The following is a 17,102-nucleotide window of genomic DNA, read 5'->3' as shown; positions in this document are numbered from 1 at the left end:
TGGAGCAGTTCAGAATTCGGCTATTAAGGGCAATGTACTTTAAAGGAAAAATTAGGGGGAAAGTTAGCTTGCGGGGAATGTAAAAATTGAGAGTAAAAGTTTCTTTAGGTATGTGGAGAGAGGGATTGAAGACAAATGTCGTTACAGTCAGACAGAAGTGAACTTGTATGGGCGAACAAAGGAATGGCTGGCAACTAAGTACATATTTTTGGTCCTGCGCTCATTAAAGGAGGGCACAAATAACCTACCAGAAATATTGGGAAGCACAGGGTTTAGGGAGAGGGAGATATGAGTATTAGTAGGGAAGGGGTTTGGTGAAATTGATAGGATTCAAGGCTGATCAATCCCCAGGCCTTGGTGATCTACATTCCAGAGTACTTGAAGTGCCCCTTAAAAATACATTGGTCATTTTCCAGGTTTCAGTACTCCGTTTAAGAAGGGAGAGAGAGATCAAACTGGGAATTATAGACAACCTGACATCGGTAGTGGAATCTGATGTTTTGTCTATTTATAAAAGAATTAGGAAGCTGAGCTTTTGGAAAATAATCATAGGATCAAGAAGTCATCATGGGTTTACCAAAGCGAAATCACACTTGGCAAATCTTGTGGAATTCTGAGGATGTAACTAGTTGAATTGATTCAGGAAGCCAGTGGATATGGTTTATTTAGACTTTCATGAGTCTTTTGACAAAGTCTTCCAAAGAAAAATGGGTATGTAGAACTATGGGTCTAGTGGTTTGAGAGGGGTAGAGAACTGGTAGGCAGACAAGCAAAGGGTAGGAATAAACTGGTCATTTTCCAAATGGAAGGCAGTTACTAATGGGGTATGGCAAGGATCAGTGCTGGACCTCCAGCTATTCACAATATTTATTAATGATTGGGGGAACTCAATGTAATAGCTCCTCCAAGTTTGCAGGGGAAACAGCTGGGTGATAGGGTGACGAAAGTGCGGAGATATTGCGTTGTGATTTGTAAATGAGTGAATGCATGGTAGGTGCAGCATCATGGAGATATATATGAGGTTATCCACTTTAGTGAAAATAAGAAGGCAGATTATTATCTGGCTATAGATTTGAGACGGGAACGTGCAGTGAGTTCTGCGAGTCCTCCTACACCAGTCCAGAAAAATACAGTCAGTCTAAGGATAGAGCTGTACTGTTCAGGACTGAGATGGTTTGCAAACCCTTTCCCAGGGAGTGGTGAGTCTGTGGAATTTGCTACCGTAGAAAACTGTCAAGGTGAAAACATTTGATTTCAAGGAAGAGTTGGATATAGCATTTGGGACTAAGATCAAAGGATTTAATGGAAAAGCAGGAATATGCTATTAGTGTTGGATGATCAGCAATGATCATAATGAAAGGTGGAGCAGGGCTGAATGGCCTAAAGCTGCTCCTGCTTTGTGCTTCCAAATAAGTTGTTAGCCCATCTAACATTAAGATCTGACCCCAACATTGGTACTGTGTATTCAAAATAATATGAAGTTGCCCAGCTCCAGTTCACTTCAAAGTATCAAATGCAGGGTTGAAGCCTCCAACTTCTAATACTACTAAAGATAACATAGAAAGCAAATGTTTAACAGAGTGTTATTTGAGACTTAAAACTGGTACTTGTGTTTTTTTTTTGAGACCTATGTGATTTATGCTTGTGACATGACTACTTAGCTTGTTCTCCTTTGGCTTCATTGAAGTGCAAGATTGAGACTTGCAGCGCAATTTGGCTGATGTACGCTGTGTTTGCATGACTCTTGCACTGTTTGGTTGTCTTTGCTTGCAGATTTTCCGAAAGACAAGGTATGACCTTGCTATTTTTGGGTGTGTGAAAGATTCCCTGACACTGTTCCATGGACAAAGAGCTTTTCCCGTATCGTGGGCAATATTTCTTCCCCTTGCAAGTGTAAAGTGAGAAGTGGATTAATTGCTTGTCTCATTGCCGTTTATGGAAAATTACTAATGTAGCATGATATATGGATATTTATTGGTCATGCCTGAAAGAGTGGTGAAAGCATATTCAAACTTTTTCAAAACTCAATTGGATAAATAGTTGAAGAGAGGAATTTCCCAAACACTTGGAGCAAGGAGCAGTGAAGTGAAAGTATTAGGATATCTGTAGTAAAGAAATATGTTGTAATGGGCCAAATGGTTGCCTCCTGTGCAGCAGCATTGTGATTCTTTTGAAGGAAATCATTATATGGAAAGCTTTGAAAGGGTACATTTAATAGTTGTCTAAGTGGAAAGCACATGTGCAGTTGGATAGATTTTATTAAAATGTGCGCCTCTTGCATTCAGGTGGAAAGGGATCAAACCAACAGTCGCCATTCTCTCGCGAGGAATTTCCAACCCTGCAAGCGGCTGGAGATCAGGACAAAGTTGGCAGAGAAAGGGACATTGCAGATCAGTCGTATGGGCCAGGACCAAGCCTCCGCCCTCAAAGTAAGCATTTCTTCTCCATTGCACATGTCTTTGCTTTTGGATTTTCTAAATTTGAAGTATGGCTGTATTAAAGCTGTCATCTTTTTTCAAGAAACTAGTTGATCACATGGAATCAAAGTGGAGCTTTCTCCGAGGATCAGTCTTTTGTTTCTTTGCTTTATGATATGAGTGCGGTAGTTTTGGGAAACCAAAAGAAAAAATTGTGTTCTCACAATGAAATTCAGCGTTTTCTTCATATACAATTCAGGCAGACTTGCAATTACAGAAAGGGTCACTTTTGTTTTTCCTGGACGAAACCCTTTTGAAGGAAACTGAAATCTAGGACTTTCTCCCTCCATGTGGTTGAGACTCATGGATCAATTAAAGCTTCAAAACTGAGCTGGTTCTTTAGTCAAGGGTACAGTGATTTGTAGGACCTAAGGTGAGTGAATAAAACAAAGATGCAGATAATCGAGTGGTGGAAAACGTTAGGGAGCTGAATGGTCTGCCTACTTTGGTTTTATTTGTGATCAATACTGGTTGGGTTTGTTTTTAACACCAGTCTCCTAAACTGTGTTGCATCAGAGATGTGCAAACAATTGTTTCTATATGGGCATCCAATTATACACAGACTGGGGCTGATCCTACAGTGTGAGACAGATGGTGCTAGAGAAAGTGACCAGCTGGGAGCTGATACAGATGCAGTGGACTGAATGGCCATCTCCTGTACTGTAAAATTCAATGAAAGAAGCTTTTATTATAAAAGTCTAGCATCTCCTCTGTTAATTTTCCTGGAGCATCTGGCTGTAAAAAGAAATGCAGTATTTTGCGACACCCTTGAGTTACTTAGAAGGAATCTTTAGAAATAGGGGTGATACTGGTGAGGCTGTTATTGTCTGTCCTTCATTGGCATTGGAAAGTAGGAGTAGGGTATCTACCTAAGAGGGTTGTTATTATTTAAATGTTTTCACCCTGTACCTTTTTAATACTTATGGTAATAATACGTTGTAATAGTCTGCAGTCTGAACTGGCCATCTTCATATAATAGAGAGAAAGAAAACTGCAGATGTTGGAATCCAAAGTAAACATGCATGAGGCTGGAAGAATGCAGCAAGCCAGGCAGGAGGAGGTGGAGAAGTTGATATTTCGGGTGTAACCTCCCTTCAGGACTCATATCATCATAGATTTTTTTTCACTTTTAAAAGACCTTGCAGACCAGAATTCTGAAGGAAACTGATAATACACAGTATAATCAAATTGACAAGTGAGAGTAACTTAAGGTTTGGAGTAGACACTTCATCCGAACATAGCTCTGAGCTTCACTAAAGCATTATTAATATATTTTTCTGCTTTGCAGCTTTTGATAGTCCTGTTTATTTCAGACATCATTTTGACTTTGAACTCTATTTGCATTTGACCACACCAAGGCTGTCACGTTTGGCTTGTACATCTGAAAAACTGGTCAGGTTGCCTTTGCTTCAAGGGATGTTTGTTAAACATGAATCTCTTTTTAAGAAGTGAATCATGACTGCTTTGAAAGCAAGGTCTGTGATCTTTAGAGAAGGACATTGTTAGAGAACCTGAAATTACAGTTTGTCAAGCTGAATAACAGATGTGGTGTATAAATTGTTGTCATATAGGGGTAGTGGAGAGAGAAAATCATACTAAAAAAGGTCAAATTTCATTCACTCTCCATTGTTGGCTTCCTTTATGTCTTAATAAAAAGATATTGATATAGCTACATTGTTGATACAACTTCTAAAGCTAAAAGATAACAAGGGCTTTTAAGCTTTCTGTTGCTCCATTTGCCTGGTTCAGCTAAGCAACTAAGAAAGATACTGTTATTAAAGAGTGCTTCATGTGGCAAGCCAGAGATAAATAGGAAGCATCAGCATTCTCTGGGTGCCTAGAACATGATTAAAGATCAGCAAACTTACCAAAGGTCATGGTTCAGTTACTTCTGGGGTTGGCCAAGATTACCGCTCCTGACCCTGTAGGACTTAGCTGTGATAGTCTCAACAGTCACTTGCTGATTCGGTAATGGGCTGCGTGTAGAATGGTAACTTTGAGGTACTGAAAAACTGATAATGGCCTTAAGATCAGGATTCAATGACAATTGGTTCAATTTAGGGGATTGCAGACTGACCATTTCCAGAAAGAAAATTGAGATTCAATTTACACAAAGTAAGAACTTATGATGTAGATGGAGGAGACTTGACAGGCTAGATTTTGAGGACCTATTTCCCCTTGTAAGAGACTAGAACTAAAGAAGTCTGTTTAAGAGTAAGAGGTCTTAAAATTAAAATGGCAGTTGGAATTTTTTTGGCGATTGTTTGTTCTGCAGAATTCCTTTTTGTCCAGAAAACCGTGGAGACTGTCATTGAATTTTTCATAAGGCTAAGTTCAGCTGTTGTTAGACAGGGAGGTCCAGGGTAGTTGAGAGCATGATCAGATCACCCATTGTTCTATTAAATGCAAAGTGAGTTTAAAGTGCTGAATAATCTCCTACTTGTCTTAAGTCCTCTGTTCCTACATTGTCACAGATAGCGAATTTGATAACTATCAGGAAATGGATTGAGTATAAATAGGTTAAATGTTTGGGCCTTAATTGTTTATGGTCAATACCAATAATATGACGAGACCAAACTATGGTTGCTAATTTTGCTGATGACCCGTGAATAGATTTTGTTTTAAAAAGTGAATTGGAAGAAGGGCATAAAGCATAGAAAAGGAATTTAAGATCATTCTGAATGGGTGAAAGATTGGCAGGTAGAGTAGGATGTGGGATAACATGAATTTGTCCATTTTGCAGAAAAATAATGAAGCAGCGTATTACCTAAAAAAAAAATTAAAAAAAATTGCAGAACCTCTGCTACTGAGGGCTACCTGATATCAAGGTACATTGAAAAGGTCGATTTGTATCCATTGGAGTTGAAGAGGATGAAAGATGATCTTATTAAAACACAATCACAAATGGACTTAGTGATGCTAAAAGGAAGTTGCCCTTGGGGGAGACTCTCATTTAAAATGAAAATGAAAAGGGGTTTTCTTTCTTTTTTTTTTTTGAAGGTTATTGGTCCTTGAGGTATTTTCCTTTGTCGAGCAGAGAAGGCAGTGCCTTTGAAATTTTTTTTAAGACTGAGTTGCTCCAATTGAAGAGCAATTCAGAGGGCTTAGTGGTTCAACAAGAAAGTGGAGTTGAGGCCATGTCAGATTACTTTTATTTTTATCTAATGGCAGAGTAGCATTTTGGGCCAGGTGACCACCTACTCTTTTCAAATTTGTGTGTTTTGGAGCACCCGGACAGTTGGATCTGTTTGTTTTTGAATCATGCGCTCACTATGTTGTCTTTCCTAAAAATTCAGTAAGATGCACTGTTTGATGACATTTGTTTGCTTTGCTTTCACCCACAGATGTGACCAGCTGGAGGGAGGGTGGTGGGCGGAACTTGGGTGCTCCAGGTGGCTCTTTGATCGAGGGGGAAACCAAAGAGCTAAGCCCAGAAGAAGCAGCAAGCTCTATAGCATCCTCAGCCGACCAGAAGGTGACTGTAAGGATGGCCGAACAACCACCTAGACCAGGGGTCGGTGTACCACAGCAGGCAGTTCCCCAACCATACCCTCCACCATATAGGGGGATGATGCCAGCTTTCGTAAGTAATTGAGAATTGGAGGACGAGGGGGGGTATAGGAAAACTTGCAGTTGACATAGTTCACATAAAATGATATTCTGTTTGAAAACTAAGATGGTATCGCCCCAGTACAGTCATATCAGTTGTGCAGTAGTGAAAGGAGGGGGGGTGGAGTTAAGTGATGAAGTGATGGTTTAAAAGGAACACCATTTGGTATAACTATACTCTTTGCCATAAGTAAACCACGAGGGACACCCTTGAGGCAGCTGGCAGTTCGCAATTTAAATTCTAGTAGCTTAAGTTATAATGTTGCCTTATTGCTCTTGAGCTTATTGCTAAAACATTATCATGTATAATTGAAACATTGAGATAAAGGTAAAGACAACAAGAAGCTTGGAAAGCATTGGGTAAATGGAGAAGTTGAAGTTTGATGCTAGACTTGAACTTGAGCTTGTACCTTGCTGGAAAGAAGGATTGAAGGAGTTGAGTTACCATCGTGCACTGTTTCAGCCAGTGAAAAACATCTCAGCAATGAGACTGGTTGAATTTATCCAGATGTGTGTGTACATATGTTGTATATTGACTGTAATTATTTCATTTTATGACTGGACCATGGAAGATGTCAGAGGAGCTGGTGATCAGTTCTCATTGCTCCACACACAAAGGAACAGTTTGGCTGGTTGTGAACATTTTGTTTGTCTGTACCTCATCTGTGGCTGAACAAAATTTTAAGCATGCTGGCGTGAGGCTAGGTGCTGTGTTTCAGCGCCAGTCCTTGCAGTTTTGGATCACCATGTGTGTTGGCTTGATTCAGTTCACAGTAGGTTAGAAAGTTGTGAATTCAAATCTCACTCTGCAAATTGAACACTGATGCATCAGCATGAGATTGAGGGAATGCTGCTTCGTGAAAAGTGCAATGCTTTGTTGTTTCAGGTGAATGGTTTAAATATTCTGGCGCTGGTTTAAAGGAGAGCAGAAAGTTCTGACATCTCGATCATATTGATGCTTCAAAGCTCAAACAAATTAATCTATACACTGTTAATCAAAAATGGCTGGAGTTGCTCCAACTATTTCAGTTTTAATGCGACTATAGAATTCTGACATGTCTGAGAGCTGTAACAAAGACTATCCACACGCATCATATTTTTCTTTGAACTGCTTTTAAAAAAAACAGTTGTCTTTTATCTAGCCTGATTGGCTTGAAAATCAAATAGGTGTTTAATCTATTTCTCTTGATCCCTGTCATTTTGTTAATTTCAGATGTATTCCCCATATTGTGGTTTACCGTTTCCTACACCTTACGGGCCACAGGGACCATACAGATACCCACCACCCGATGCCAGCAAGTAAGTTAGTCTATCCTGAAATTACTCATTTGTAGTTGCAAAGTAAAGTCAGCACTTAAAATTGAAGCTTTGCAATTTCAATGCTTTTCGATGCTGGTATTAGACTTGCTTTGATAGGAGCACTCCTGTGTTTGAGACACCAGGTTACTGCTTTCAGATCCCAGTCTAGAGACTTGAATGCCTCGCATAAATATAGTTTGATGTTGTGAAGTGCTTCAAGGCATTTCCCTCAAACACCATGGAACATTAGTCATTAGATTTTTCTCATTTCTCTGGGTGCTTCTCAATACAGTAGTGAGCATGTGCATTTCAAAAGTGCTTCATTTGGTCCCTTGTGATATCTTGAAAGGTGCCTTCAAGTTTGTTCTCCAATGACTTGTTTTGGCAGCTTCTTATTACGACATTGATTTTATAATCCAAATTGTTATAACATTGAGCTTGTAGCATTTTCATGAAGAATAGTATTTCATTTTTAGTTTAACCATCACTTTATTGTTAAGAACAGTGGAAGAGATGCCAGTCATTGGGGCAAGTGTATGGGAATGAAAAGGCAAAACAAAACAAATTTGAGGGTTCTTTGAAAGTGTGGGATATATAGTGGCTCGAGTTTGCCTGTTGGGAAATGTATGGGTTTGGATGCAAAGCTGGAAGTTAATTTTTCTCCTCTCTTTAAAGTCAGTGGCGTTCAGACATAGTATAAATCCAGTGGCCCGAGTTGAAACATCCTTTTTGTTTTTCTGTCCTTTGTGCCCCTGCTTCTCTCCAACAAATGAAAAATCGAAGTGATTTTGTTTTATTTGACCATAGAGTTTACAACAAAAATTGTTTTTCTAGAAAAAACTGCAGATCTTAAAGAAAAACAAGTATTGCTTTTTGGCAGCATCTGTGGAGAGAAATGGGAGTTAATGTTTGAGTTCTTGTGTATCAATGCTGCTTGGGGCCTTTTCATTTTACTGTATACTTAAATTTGACCTCCCCAAAACGCATTATCTCTCTCTCTTGCAGAATAACCTCCATCTGCCATTTCTCTGCCCAACTTTCCAATTGATCTATATTCTGCTATATCCTTTGATAACCTTCCTCACTATTCACAAATCTGCCAATTTTTGTGCTGCCTGTGAGCTTACTAGTCAAACACTTTTATATTTTCATCCAAATAATTACAAAAAAACAGAGCTCCCACAGGCACACCTCTGGTCACAGACAACCAGTCAGAAAAACACCTCTGCACAACTTTTGACTCTTCTACAACCAAACCAATTTTGTATCCAGCTTACCAATGCCCAGTGTATCCCATGTGACTTAATCTGGACACGCCTACCATAAGGGATCTTTCAAATCTATGTAAATAACATCTACTATCCTACCTTCAATCATCTTGAGCATTTCCTCAAAAAAAATTCAAACAAATTTGAGACAACACTTCCTGTGCACAAAGCCATGCTGACTGTCCCTAATGAGTCCATTCTTTTCCAAAGATGATTAAATGTTGTCCTTAATGTTCTCCCAGTAATTTCTGTTTAAGGTTCACTATTCAAAATTTCCTGGATTATCCATATTACCTTTCTTAAAAGAATAGCATTGGCTATTCTCCAGTCTTCTGGGACTGCTAAAGATGGCTTTCCCAAGGCACCAGAAATCTGTTCTCTTGGGGGTTGATGGTCAAGAGGCTGAGTCAGGTGGATGGGGATTTGGATGACGGGACCTGCCTGAGCCCAGAGGAGATTTGTCAGAAACCCTTTGCTTTTTGTACAGTTGTGTTTGGACCTGAGGTAGTGCAGGTTTGGGCGTTCTGCCAGTTGGGGATAAAGTTTGCTATTAGCCACAGAGATCCTGCAAAAAAATGTAAGGATTAGCCTTTTTATAATACTGTGGTTTGACCTAGAGTACTGTCTAATGTTGGGCACTACTCTTCAGAAAGAGTGTGACTTTAAAGTGGATTTAAGAGTGGTACTTAGGATGATGTGCTTAAGTAACATGGTTAGATTGGAGAAGCTGAGCCTGTTGTGCTTGTTGCAGAGAAGGTTAAGAGAAAATTGAATGTATGTGTTAAAACTTATGACTTGTCTAGATAAAGTATAAGATGATAGTGTTCCACTGGCAGAAGAGCCAAGAGTTGGGGCCACCAATTTGTAGTGATTAGCTAAAGAACAACAGCAGTAAGAGTGTATCTTTCTCCAGACGTGTGGTCAGAGCGAATTCGTAGAGGCTTTCAAAGGGGAACTAAATAAGCATATGAATAGAAAGCTTAGTGCTTTCAACAAAGGAAAATATTCTCGGCAGTATCAATGCCAAGTTTGGCACCCACGTACATGAGGGATTGGGGCAGTGAACAAAATCTTTGATGTATGACATAAAGAATAATTTGAAGTAGATGTTCAAGGTAGGTGTAGGTGTAAATGGAATTCCAGATTTTGGGATCTAAGCAGTTAAGGGTCCAAAACATCAAAATCCCAGGTGAATAACTTGAAAAGAGTGCTGTCTCATATGAGGCAGGAACTTCAGTACAAAGAATGAGAATTTGAAACTCTGAAATTTTAAGTACAAGATAACTATAAAATAGTTTTTTGAGAGGTCATGTTGTGGCTGTGCAAGACATTAGTTAGGCCACCTTTTGGAATACTGTGTGCGATTCTGGTCTCCCAGATGTTGTGAAACTTGTAAATCTTTTCTGAATTCTTTTCAAGAGTATTGCCAGAGTTGGAAGGTTTGTGTTACAGGGTGAGGCTGAACAGGCTGGGACTGTTTCCCTTGGACCGTTGGAGCTTTTATAGAGGTTTATAAAATCACGAAGGGCATGGATGGGGTAAATAGCCAATGTCTTTTCCCGGAGATGGGGCAGTCCAGGACTAGAGGGGTGAAAGGTGAAAGATTTTAACAGGGACCTAAGGGACAACTTTTTCACACAGAGGGTGGTGTATGTGTACAGAATGAGCTGCCAGAGGAAGTGGTGGAGGCTGCTACAATTTCTGCATTTAAACAGTATCTGGATGGGTACATGCCAAGGAATGGTTTAGAGGAATATGGGCCAAGTGCTGGCAAATGAGGCAAGATTAATTTAGGATACCTAGTCAGCATGGGCGAGTTGGACGGAAGGGTCTGTTTCCGTGCTGTATATCTCTGAATGCATAACTTTCAAATGATGGGACAGTTAAAATTGGGGAACCATCATTACAGTAAGTTACTGGAAATGTAATAGACTGTGGTACTTGGGCACTATATTCTGGCATCAGGCACCAATTGAAATGAAGGAAGAGAACTGGAAGCCAGCCTTTTCTTGCGGAAGATAATGAATATAGCTGTTGTGATTTGAACTAAATTCATAATTGTTTATTTCACTTTGTCTTTACTATGTATAAAATACCAGTATCTTGTGTACATCTCTTCTTAGATTTCCTCGTGTACCAGGGCCTCGACTTCCTCCGCATCCAACACGGATGCCCGAAGCAGTGAAAAGACCCTCCATCCTCAAACAGGACGACTTGAAAGAGTTTGATGAGCTTGAAAATGAGACTGATGATGGATGGGCTGGTAAATCTCAAAGGGCTGGAAGAAAATCCCTTTTTTTAAAAAAAAAATAATTTAATTCTTCAGCTGTAGAGTCCATGGAAATTTGTTTCAAGCAAGCAGTGTTTTAAAATTGTGTGCTCAATATTTTTAAACTTATACACACTTGGGCCATGCCACTGAGGTAGCGGCATAACTTTATTATTGTAGAGTGCTGGAAAAATCTTTATTACAGTGCCAACCAAAAATTACTTGTCATTTTACCAGTCATTGTGTTGTGTCTCTGATCTTGGTGTCTTTGCCCTCCTTGTCCCCCAACTCCCAAATTGTCCTATTTTTATGTACTTTTTCCAATCTCAAGTAACCTTTCTTTACCCCTCTTCCTTCTGCCTACTGTTTTAGAGTTTGGGCTTGCATCTTTTATTGGTCCAGAAGTGAAGTAGCAAATTTCTCTTGATGTTAGAGACTGGATGCGTGGCTCACTTGCTGACATGCAACAAATTTCAAATGGACTGTTTGAGATTTTGGAGAAGATTGTGTAGTTCAAGTTTTTGGTTTGCTTGCTGATCTGTTTGTTCTCAGACGTTTCGTCGCCATGCTAGATAACATCATCAATGAGCCTCCGGTGAAGCACGGTGTCATTTCCTACTTACTGTTTATGGGTCTTGGTTTGTTGTTGTGGGTGATATCATTTTTGGTTTGTTTCAGAGGTTGGTAAATGGGATCCAAATCTGTTTAATGGATTTCCAGTTTGAATGCCAGGTCTCTAGGAATTCCCGAGTGTGTCTGTTTGGCCTGCCCCAAGATTGATGTATTGTCCCAGTCGACCTGGTATCCCTCTTCGTCTCAGTTTGTCCAATGTAATGCTTGGTGCAGTTCTTGCAAGGTATTTTGTGTATCTCACTTGTTCTGCTGGTTGTGGGTATGGATTCCTTTTAAATTCACAAACTAATGTGATATTCAAAATATTCTGTCAGGACTGCATTAAACATTACATTGGTCAAACTGGCAGGAAACTAGCCACCAGAATACATGAGCACCAACTAGTTACCAAAAGATACGATATCAGTCAATGGTATCCATACACGCAGACAAAAAGGGGCGCCAATTCAACTGGGACAATATATCCATCCTGGGATAGGCTAAACAAAGACACGCATGGGAATTCCTAGAGGCCTGGCATTGAAACCAGAACTCAATTAACAAACACATCAATTTGGACCCCATTTACTAACCTCTCAAACAGAACCAACAAGGATATCACTCACCACAACAAACCAAGACCCATAAGCAGCGAGTGAGACATGAGACCATGCTTCACCGGAGGCTCACTGATTATGATACCTAGCATGGTGACGAAACGTCTGAAAAGCCTGCCAGCTCGGTGAGCAAACTGGCAATATTAAATGGACTATGCCACCAAATAGACTTACCTGTGAATTTGCTGAGATAACTGTTCGGTTCCACAATGTGGCTGATTGCTTTGCTTTGATAGCTGTGTTTCATTCATTTCATTGTCGCTGGGATCTACTGAGTCACTGACAGTTGCAATCTGACTCTGGGATGGGGAAGCAATGATACTTGTAGTAATTGCAAATCTGAAAATTAGAGAGAACCTTTTATCTTGTGGTTGCACTGTTAATGCATCATAATGATTGGAACAAGTGTGCCTCCAAGAGTGGTGAGTGGGGGGTAGGTGGGTGTAGAGGTTATTTAGACTGTAGGTGGCTAATGTGTGACTGTACCTTTTAAATTCTTTGATCTGGGCCAGGGACACGTCATTATGAAAGTGGAAATTCAGACTAGCATTCGCCATTTTGCTTGTTCCACTTTTTGCATCTTTACTTCTACAGGAGCACATGAGGAAATAGACTACACTGAAAAACTAAAATTCAGTGACGATGAAGATGACGATGATCCCGAAAAGGGGAAATCTGAAAACTGGTCAGTGTGAAAATCATTTTGTTAATTCTAGGAATTGCAAAAGAGCATGCATTTGTAGATTTGTAATTTTTTTTATTGTTAATTTCCATTTATTGTTTTTTGAGGTCTTGTGTTGAAGTTGTGTTCTTGTGATTTAATAGGGTTTAGCCACATTAAAAATCTGATAGGAGAAATCCTTTAAAGAGGACCGGGTACATTGTAGTGTTGTAGTAAAAGAGGAGAATTCATGCCAACAACTTGAATTAGTCATATTTTCTCAAACACAACTTACCTTCATTTACTCGTTTCTTGGTTTGGGTGCACTTGTTGATTCTTCAAGCACAACTTTGTACGATCGGTGATTTCATTGTCTGTTTTTCTACACTCGAGCCTTTGCATTTAGATGTGTTTTATGGCTAATTACATTCCAAGTGACTGCAGTTCTTTTTTATTTTGATGTTTGACTCCTGAGTCAGAGATGATCATTCCAGTATCGTGGTCATCTGATATGATTCTTTGTGATGTTATTGTTGCCTTGATCAAAGAGTGGAGAAAGTTGCTGTGTGCATAGATGAAAGTAACAATCTTATTCTTCTGTGCAGGGATGGGCAGACAAGTCGACCAGACCGGCAAGAGTTGCGCACCTCTGAGAACAAAAAAGAGCCCCCCTCAGAGGAGCACTTGTCTGTCAAAGCAGGTCGGGGTGAAGGTCTGACCTCTGCCCAGACTGAACTGGGGCCGCCTGGGTCCCAACCGCCCAGAGTTTCTGCAAGCTGGGGTCCTGCTGTGGATCACCAGGTACATAACCAAGACGATCAATATAATGCACCACTTTGTTCATCTGTGTGGGTTTTCTCTAGATGCGTGATCTCTGTAAATAAGGTTGAAAGGTTTAATATAGTCTATGGATTTTTACTTCCAAACTAACTTGAAGTACAGTTGAAGCCCTTTTTGGAAGACACTTTAGATTTCCCAATTCATTTCGGAGCACCTTTTTTTTTATTTTGAAAACATGTTGGGTTTGGAATTCTGCCACTAGATACTACCAAACTGAAAGGCTCATCTACAAAGTGAGATTGAGTCAGCCGATCAATTTCCAAGAGGTTGCAAATTCCAAGGGGAAGCTGCTACTGGTTAACACTATTTGGCATCCAATTAAACCGCAGGTGTTGGAATAGTTACAGTAGTGGGAATGCATTTGGGCTGGTGTGATTGCTGCTGAAGGACATGAAAATCTTTCCGTGAAAACTTTTATTTCTGAACCAAATTTGGTTGTAAAAACCAGATTGACACGAAATCTGTTTTCACCTCAGGGAATCATGTTACAAGTAGCTTTGTAGTCTTGAGTTTCATTGTCAGTTTTCCAGGTGAGATTTGACAGCTGAGCAGGTGTGGCTCTGGCGAGCTGGAGGGAACTGGGATTGCTAGGTAAGAGGTGTATTATGAAATAAGCACAGGTTACGGTTTCAAGATTACTGCTAACATTACTTAGGTTGGCTAATTCATTAGTTGAGAAAAAAAAGTAATGTTTAGGAATCTGAAATCTAAGGCCCTTGAGGAATTGAAAGGAAACCAAAAAGCATTTAAACAATGAATTAGGATGGCTAAAAGGGGCCATGAAATATCCTTGCTGAGTAGGATAAGGAAAATTCCAATAGCTGTATAAAAATGCACATTCAGAGCAAGAGGGTAACTGGTGAAAAGGTGGATCCATTCAAGGACAAAGATATTTTGCATGGAACCAGAGGAAATGGATAAGGTCCTTTTAATGCGTATTTTGCATCAGTGCTCATCAATGAGAAGAACAGGGAGCAGTTTGTTGATATTCTAGGGTATGAGGATATTAAGGAGGAGTGGCCCTTGAGTGTCTCAAAACATTGTGGTAGGACCTGATGGCAGGATACTGAGGGAGGCAAGGGAGGAGGTTGCTGGACCTTGACAAGGAACTTTATTATCTTCTCAGCCACAAAGTTCCAGAAAACTGGAGAGTAGTCAGTATTGTTCCCTTTTTAAGAAGGGCAGGAAGGATAATTCAGGGCATTCTAGGCTGGTGGGCCTTGCATTGCTGGTAAGTAGATTATTGGAGAAGATCCTAAGGGATAGGATGTACTCTCATTTGGAAAATAATGGACTTATAGTCAGAGTCATAGAGATGTACAGCATGGAAACAAATCCTTCGGTCCAATCCATCCATGCCGACCAGATATCCCAACCCAATCTAGTCCCACCAGCCAGCACCTGGCTCATATCCCTCCAAACCCTTCTTATTCATATACCCATCCAGATGCCTCTTAAATGTTGCAATTGTACCAGCCTCCACCACTTCCTCTGACAGCTCATTCCATACCCATACCACTCTGTGTGAAAAAGTTGCCCCTTGGGTTTCTTTTATATCTTTCCCCTCTCACCCTAAGTCTATGCCCTCTAGTTCTGGACACCCCAACCCCAGGGAAAAGACTATGCCTATTTATCCTATTCATGCCCCTCAAAATTTTGTAAACCTCTAAGGTCACCCCTCAGCCTCCGACTCTCCAGGGAAAACAGCCCCAGCCTATTCAGCCTCTCCCTCTTGCTCAAATTCCCCCAACCCTGGCAACATACTTGCAAATCTTTTCTGAACCCTTTCAAGTTTCACCACATCTTGCCGATAGGAAGGAGACCAGAATTGCGTACAATATTCCAACAGTGGCCTAACCAATGTCCTGTACAGCCGCAACATGACCTCCCAACATGGCTTTTTGCAGGAAAGGTCTTGTCTCTCAAGCTTCATTCCCTTTTTTGTTTGAAGGAACAAAAATGACTATTGGTACTTCAGTGGGTATTATCTACATGGGCTTTACTGAACTAGTTGACAAAGTTCCTCGTGGTCAGCTGGTCCAGAACATAAAATTGCATGGGGCTCACAGGGAGTTAGTTCAATACAAAATTGGCTTGGTCATAGAATATAGAGGTACTTGTGAAGAGTTTTTTGACTGGAGGTCTGTGACCAGAGATGTTCAGCAAGGATCAGTACTGGAACCTCTGTTTTTCATCCAAATCACTTATACAATGTAGGTGGTCTAATCAGTGAGGCAAATTATTAGGGTTGTGGGATAATGAGGAAAGTTATCATTGGATACAACTGAATCCGGATCAGTTGGAAAGTTTGCTGCACTATAGGAAGGATGTGCAGGCTTTGGAGTGTGTGCTAAAGAAGTTTACAAGGATGTTGTCTGGATTGGAGTATGTCAAGGAGAAATTGACGACTGCAGATGCTGGAGATTAGAGCTGAAAATGTGTTGCTGGAAAAGCACAGCAGGTCAGGCAGCATCCAAGGAGCAGGAGAATCGATGTTTCGGGCATGAGCCCTTCTTCAGGAAGGGTTCATGCCCGAAACGTCGATTCTCCTCCTTGGATGCTGCTTGACCTGCTGTGCTTTTCCAGCAACACATTTTTCAGCTCTGATCTCCAGCATCTGCAGTCCTCACTTTCTCCTCGAAGATTTTAACCTACTGCGAATCCTCTTGCAAGGGTGCCTTCCTTGAAGAAGCTCTCTTCCTCCCTCTACATTCCTGAAGAAGGGCTCATGCCCGAAACGTCGATTCTCCTGCTCCTTGGATGCTGCCTGATCTGCTGTGCTTTTCCAGCAACACATTTTCAGCTTGGAGTGTGTCAACACAGGTTTGGCAAACTTGGATTGTTTTTGCTAATGTCAGAGACTGAGCAGATGGCATGATTGGCCTTACTTCCGCTCCTATGTCTTATGGTCTTATGATCGAAGTATGTAATATTGAGAGGCATGGGATAGAATAGAATAAAAGTCTCTTTCCTCTCGTGCAAATGTCAAATACTAGCGGGTATCGATTTTAAGGTGAGAAGGGGAATGTTTAAAGGAGATGTGTGAGGCAGGTTTTATATGCAGAGAGTGGTATTTGCCTAGAATGTACTGCCAGGGGAGGTGGTAGAAGCAGGTATGGTAGCAAACAATTTGAGAAGTTTAGACAGACACGTGAGTAAACAATGTCAAAGCAGATGGGATCAGTTTAGAATGGCAAGTGGATGGGCGCAAGGATCTGTTCTTGTTCTATGTTAAGTACCTTCCACATGCCAATACTTTGAGCTAATTGCTAAAATGTGATCATTCACGCTAATGCCTTCGTGTGCAGTGTTAATCTGGGTGTAGACAGGAAAGTGTTTAGGATTGATTTATCCGCTTGCGCTGAGGCAAAACCAGGCAGTAGTACATGTGCTGCAGTTGACCTCCAGAAGGACTCATTTGGTTGCTCTCTGGTGATTAAAACTAGGAAA

At 40.6% G+C, this 17,102-nt stretch overlaps 1 protein-coding gene across 6 annotated transcripts in view; it reads left to right on the top strand.

Moving 5' to 3' along the window:
* The window catches only part of LOC122541410 (protein PRRC2A-like), a 136,572-nt gene that overhangs the window by 67,914 nt on the left and 51,556 nt on the right, over positions 1 to 17,102 (top strand). For all 6 annotated transcript variants that reach the window (XM_043678163.1, XM_043678166.1, XM_043678160.1 and 3 more), the window contains 6 exons: positions 2,286 to 2,429; positions 5,822 to 6,060; positions 7,300 to 7,385; positions 10,777 to 10,916; positions 12,746 to 12,836; positions 13,418 to 13,613. In XM_043678163.1, coding sequence (XP_043534098.1) covers positions 2,286 to 2,429; positions 5,822 to 6,060; positions 7,300 to 7,385; positions 10,777 to 10,916; positions 12,746 to 12,836; positions 13,418 to 13,613 — 896 coding nt within the window. The remainder of the gene's footprint in view (positions 1 to 2,285; positions 2,430 to 5,821; positions 6,061 to 7,299; positions 7,386 to 10,776; positions 10,917 to 12,745; positions 12,837 to 13,417; positions 13,614 to 17,102) is intronic.

This window comes from Chiloscyllium plagiosum, chromosome 37, assembly GCF_004010195.1.
Source record: "Chiloscyllium plagiosum isolate BGI_BamShark_2017 chromosome 37, ASM401019v2, whole genome shotgun sequence".
NCBI lineage: Eukaryota > Metazoa > Chordata > Chondrichthyes > Orectolobiformes > Hemiscylliidae > Chiloscyllium > Chiloscyllium plagiosum.
This window is presented reverse-complemented; position numbering and strand designations above follow the sequence as displayed.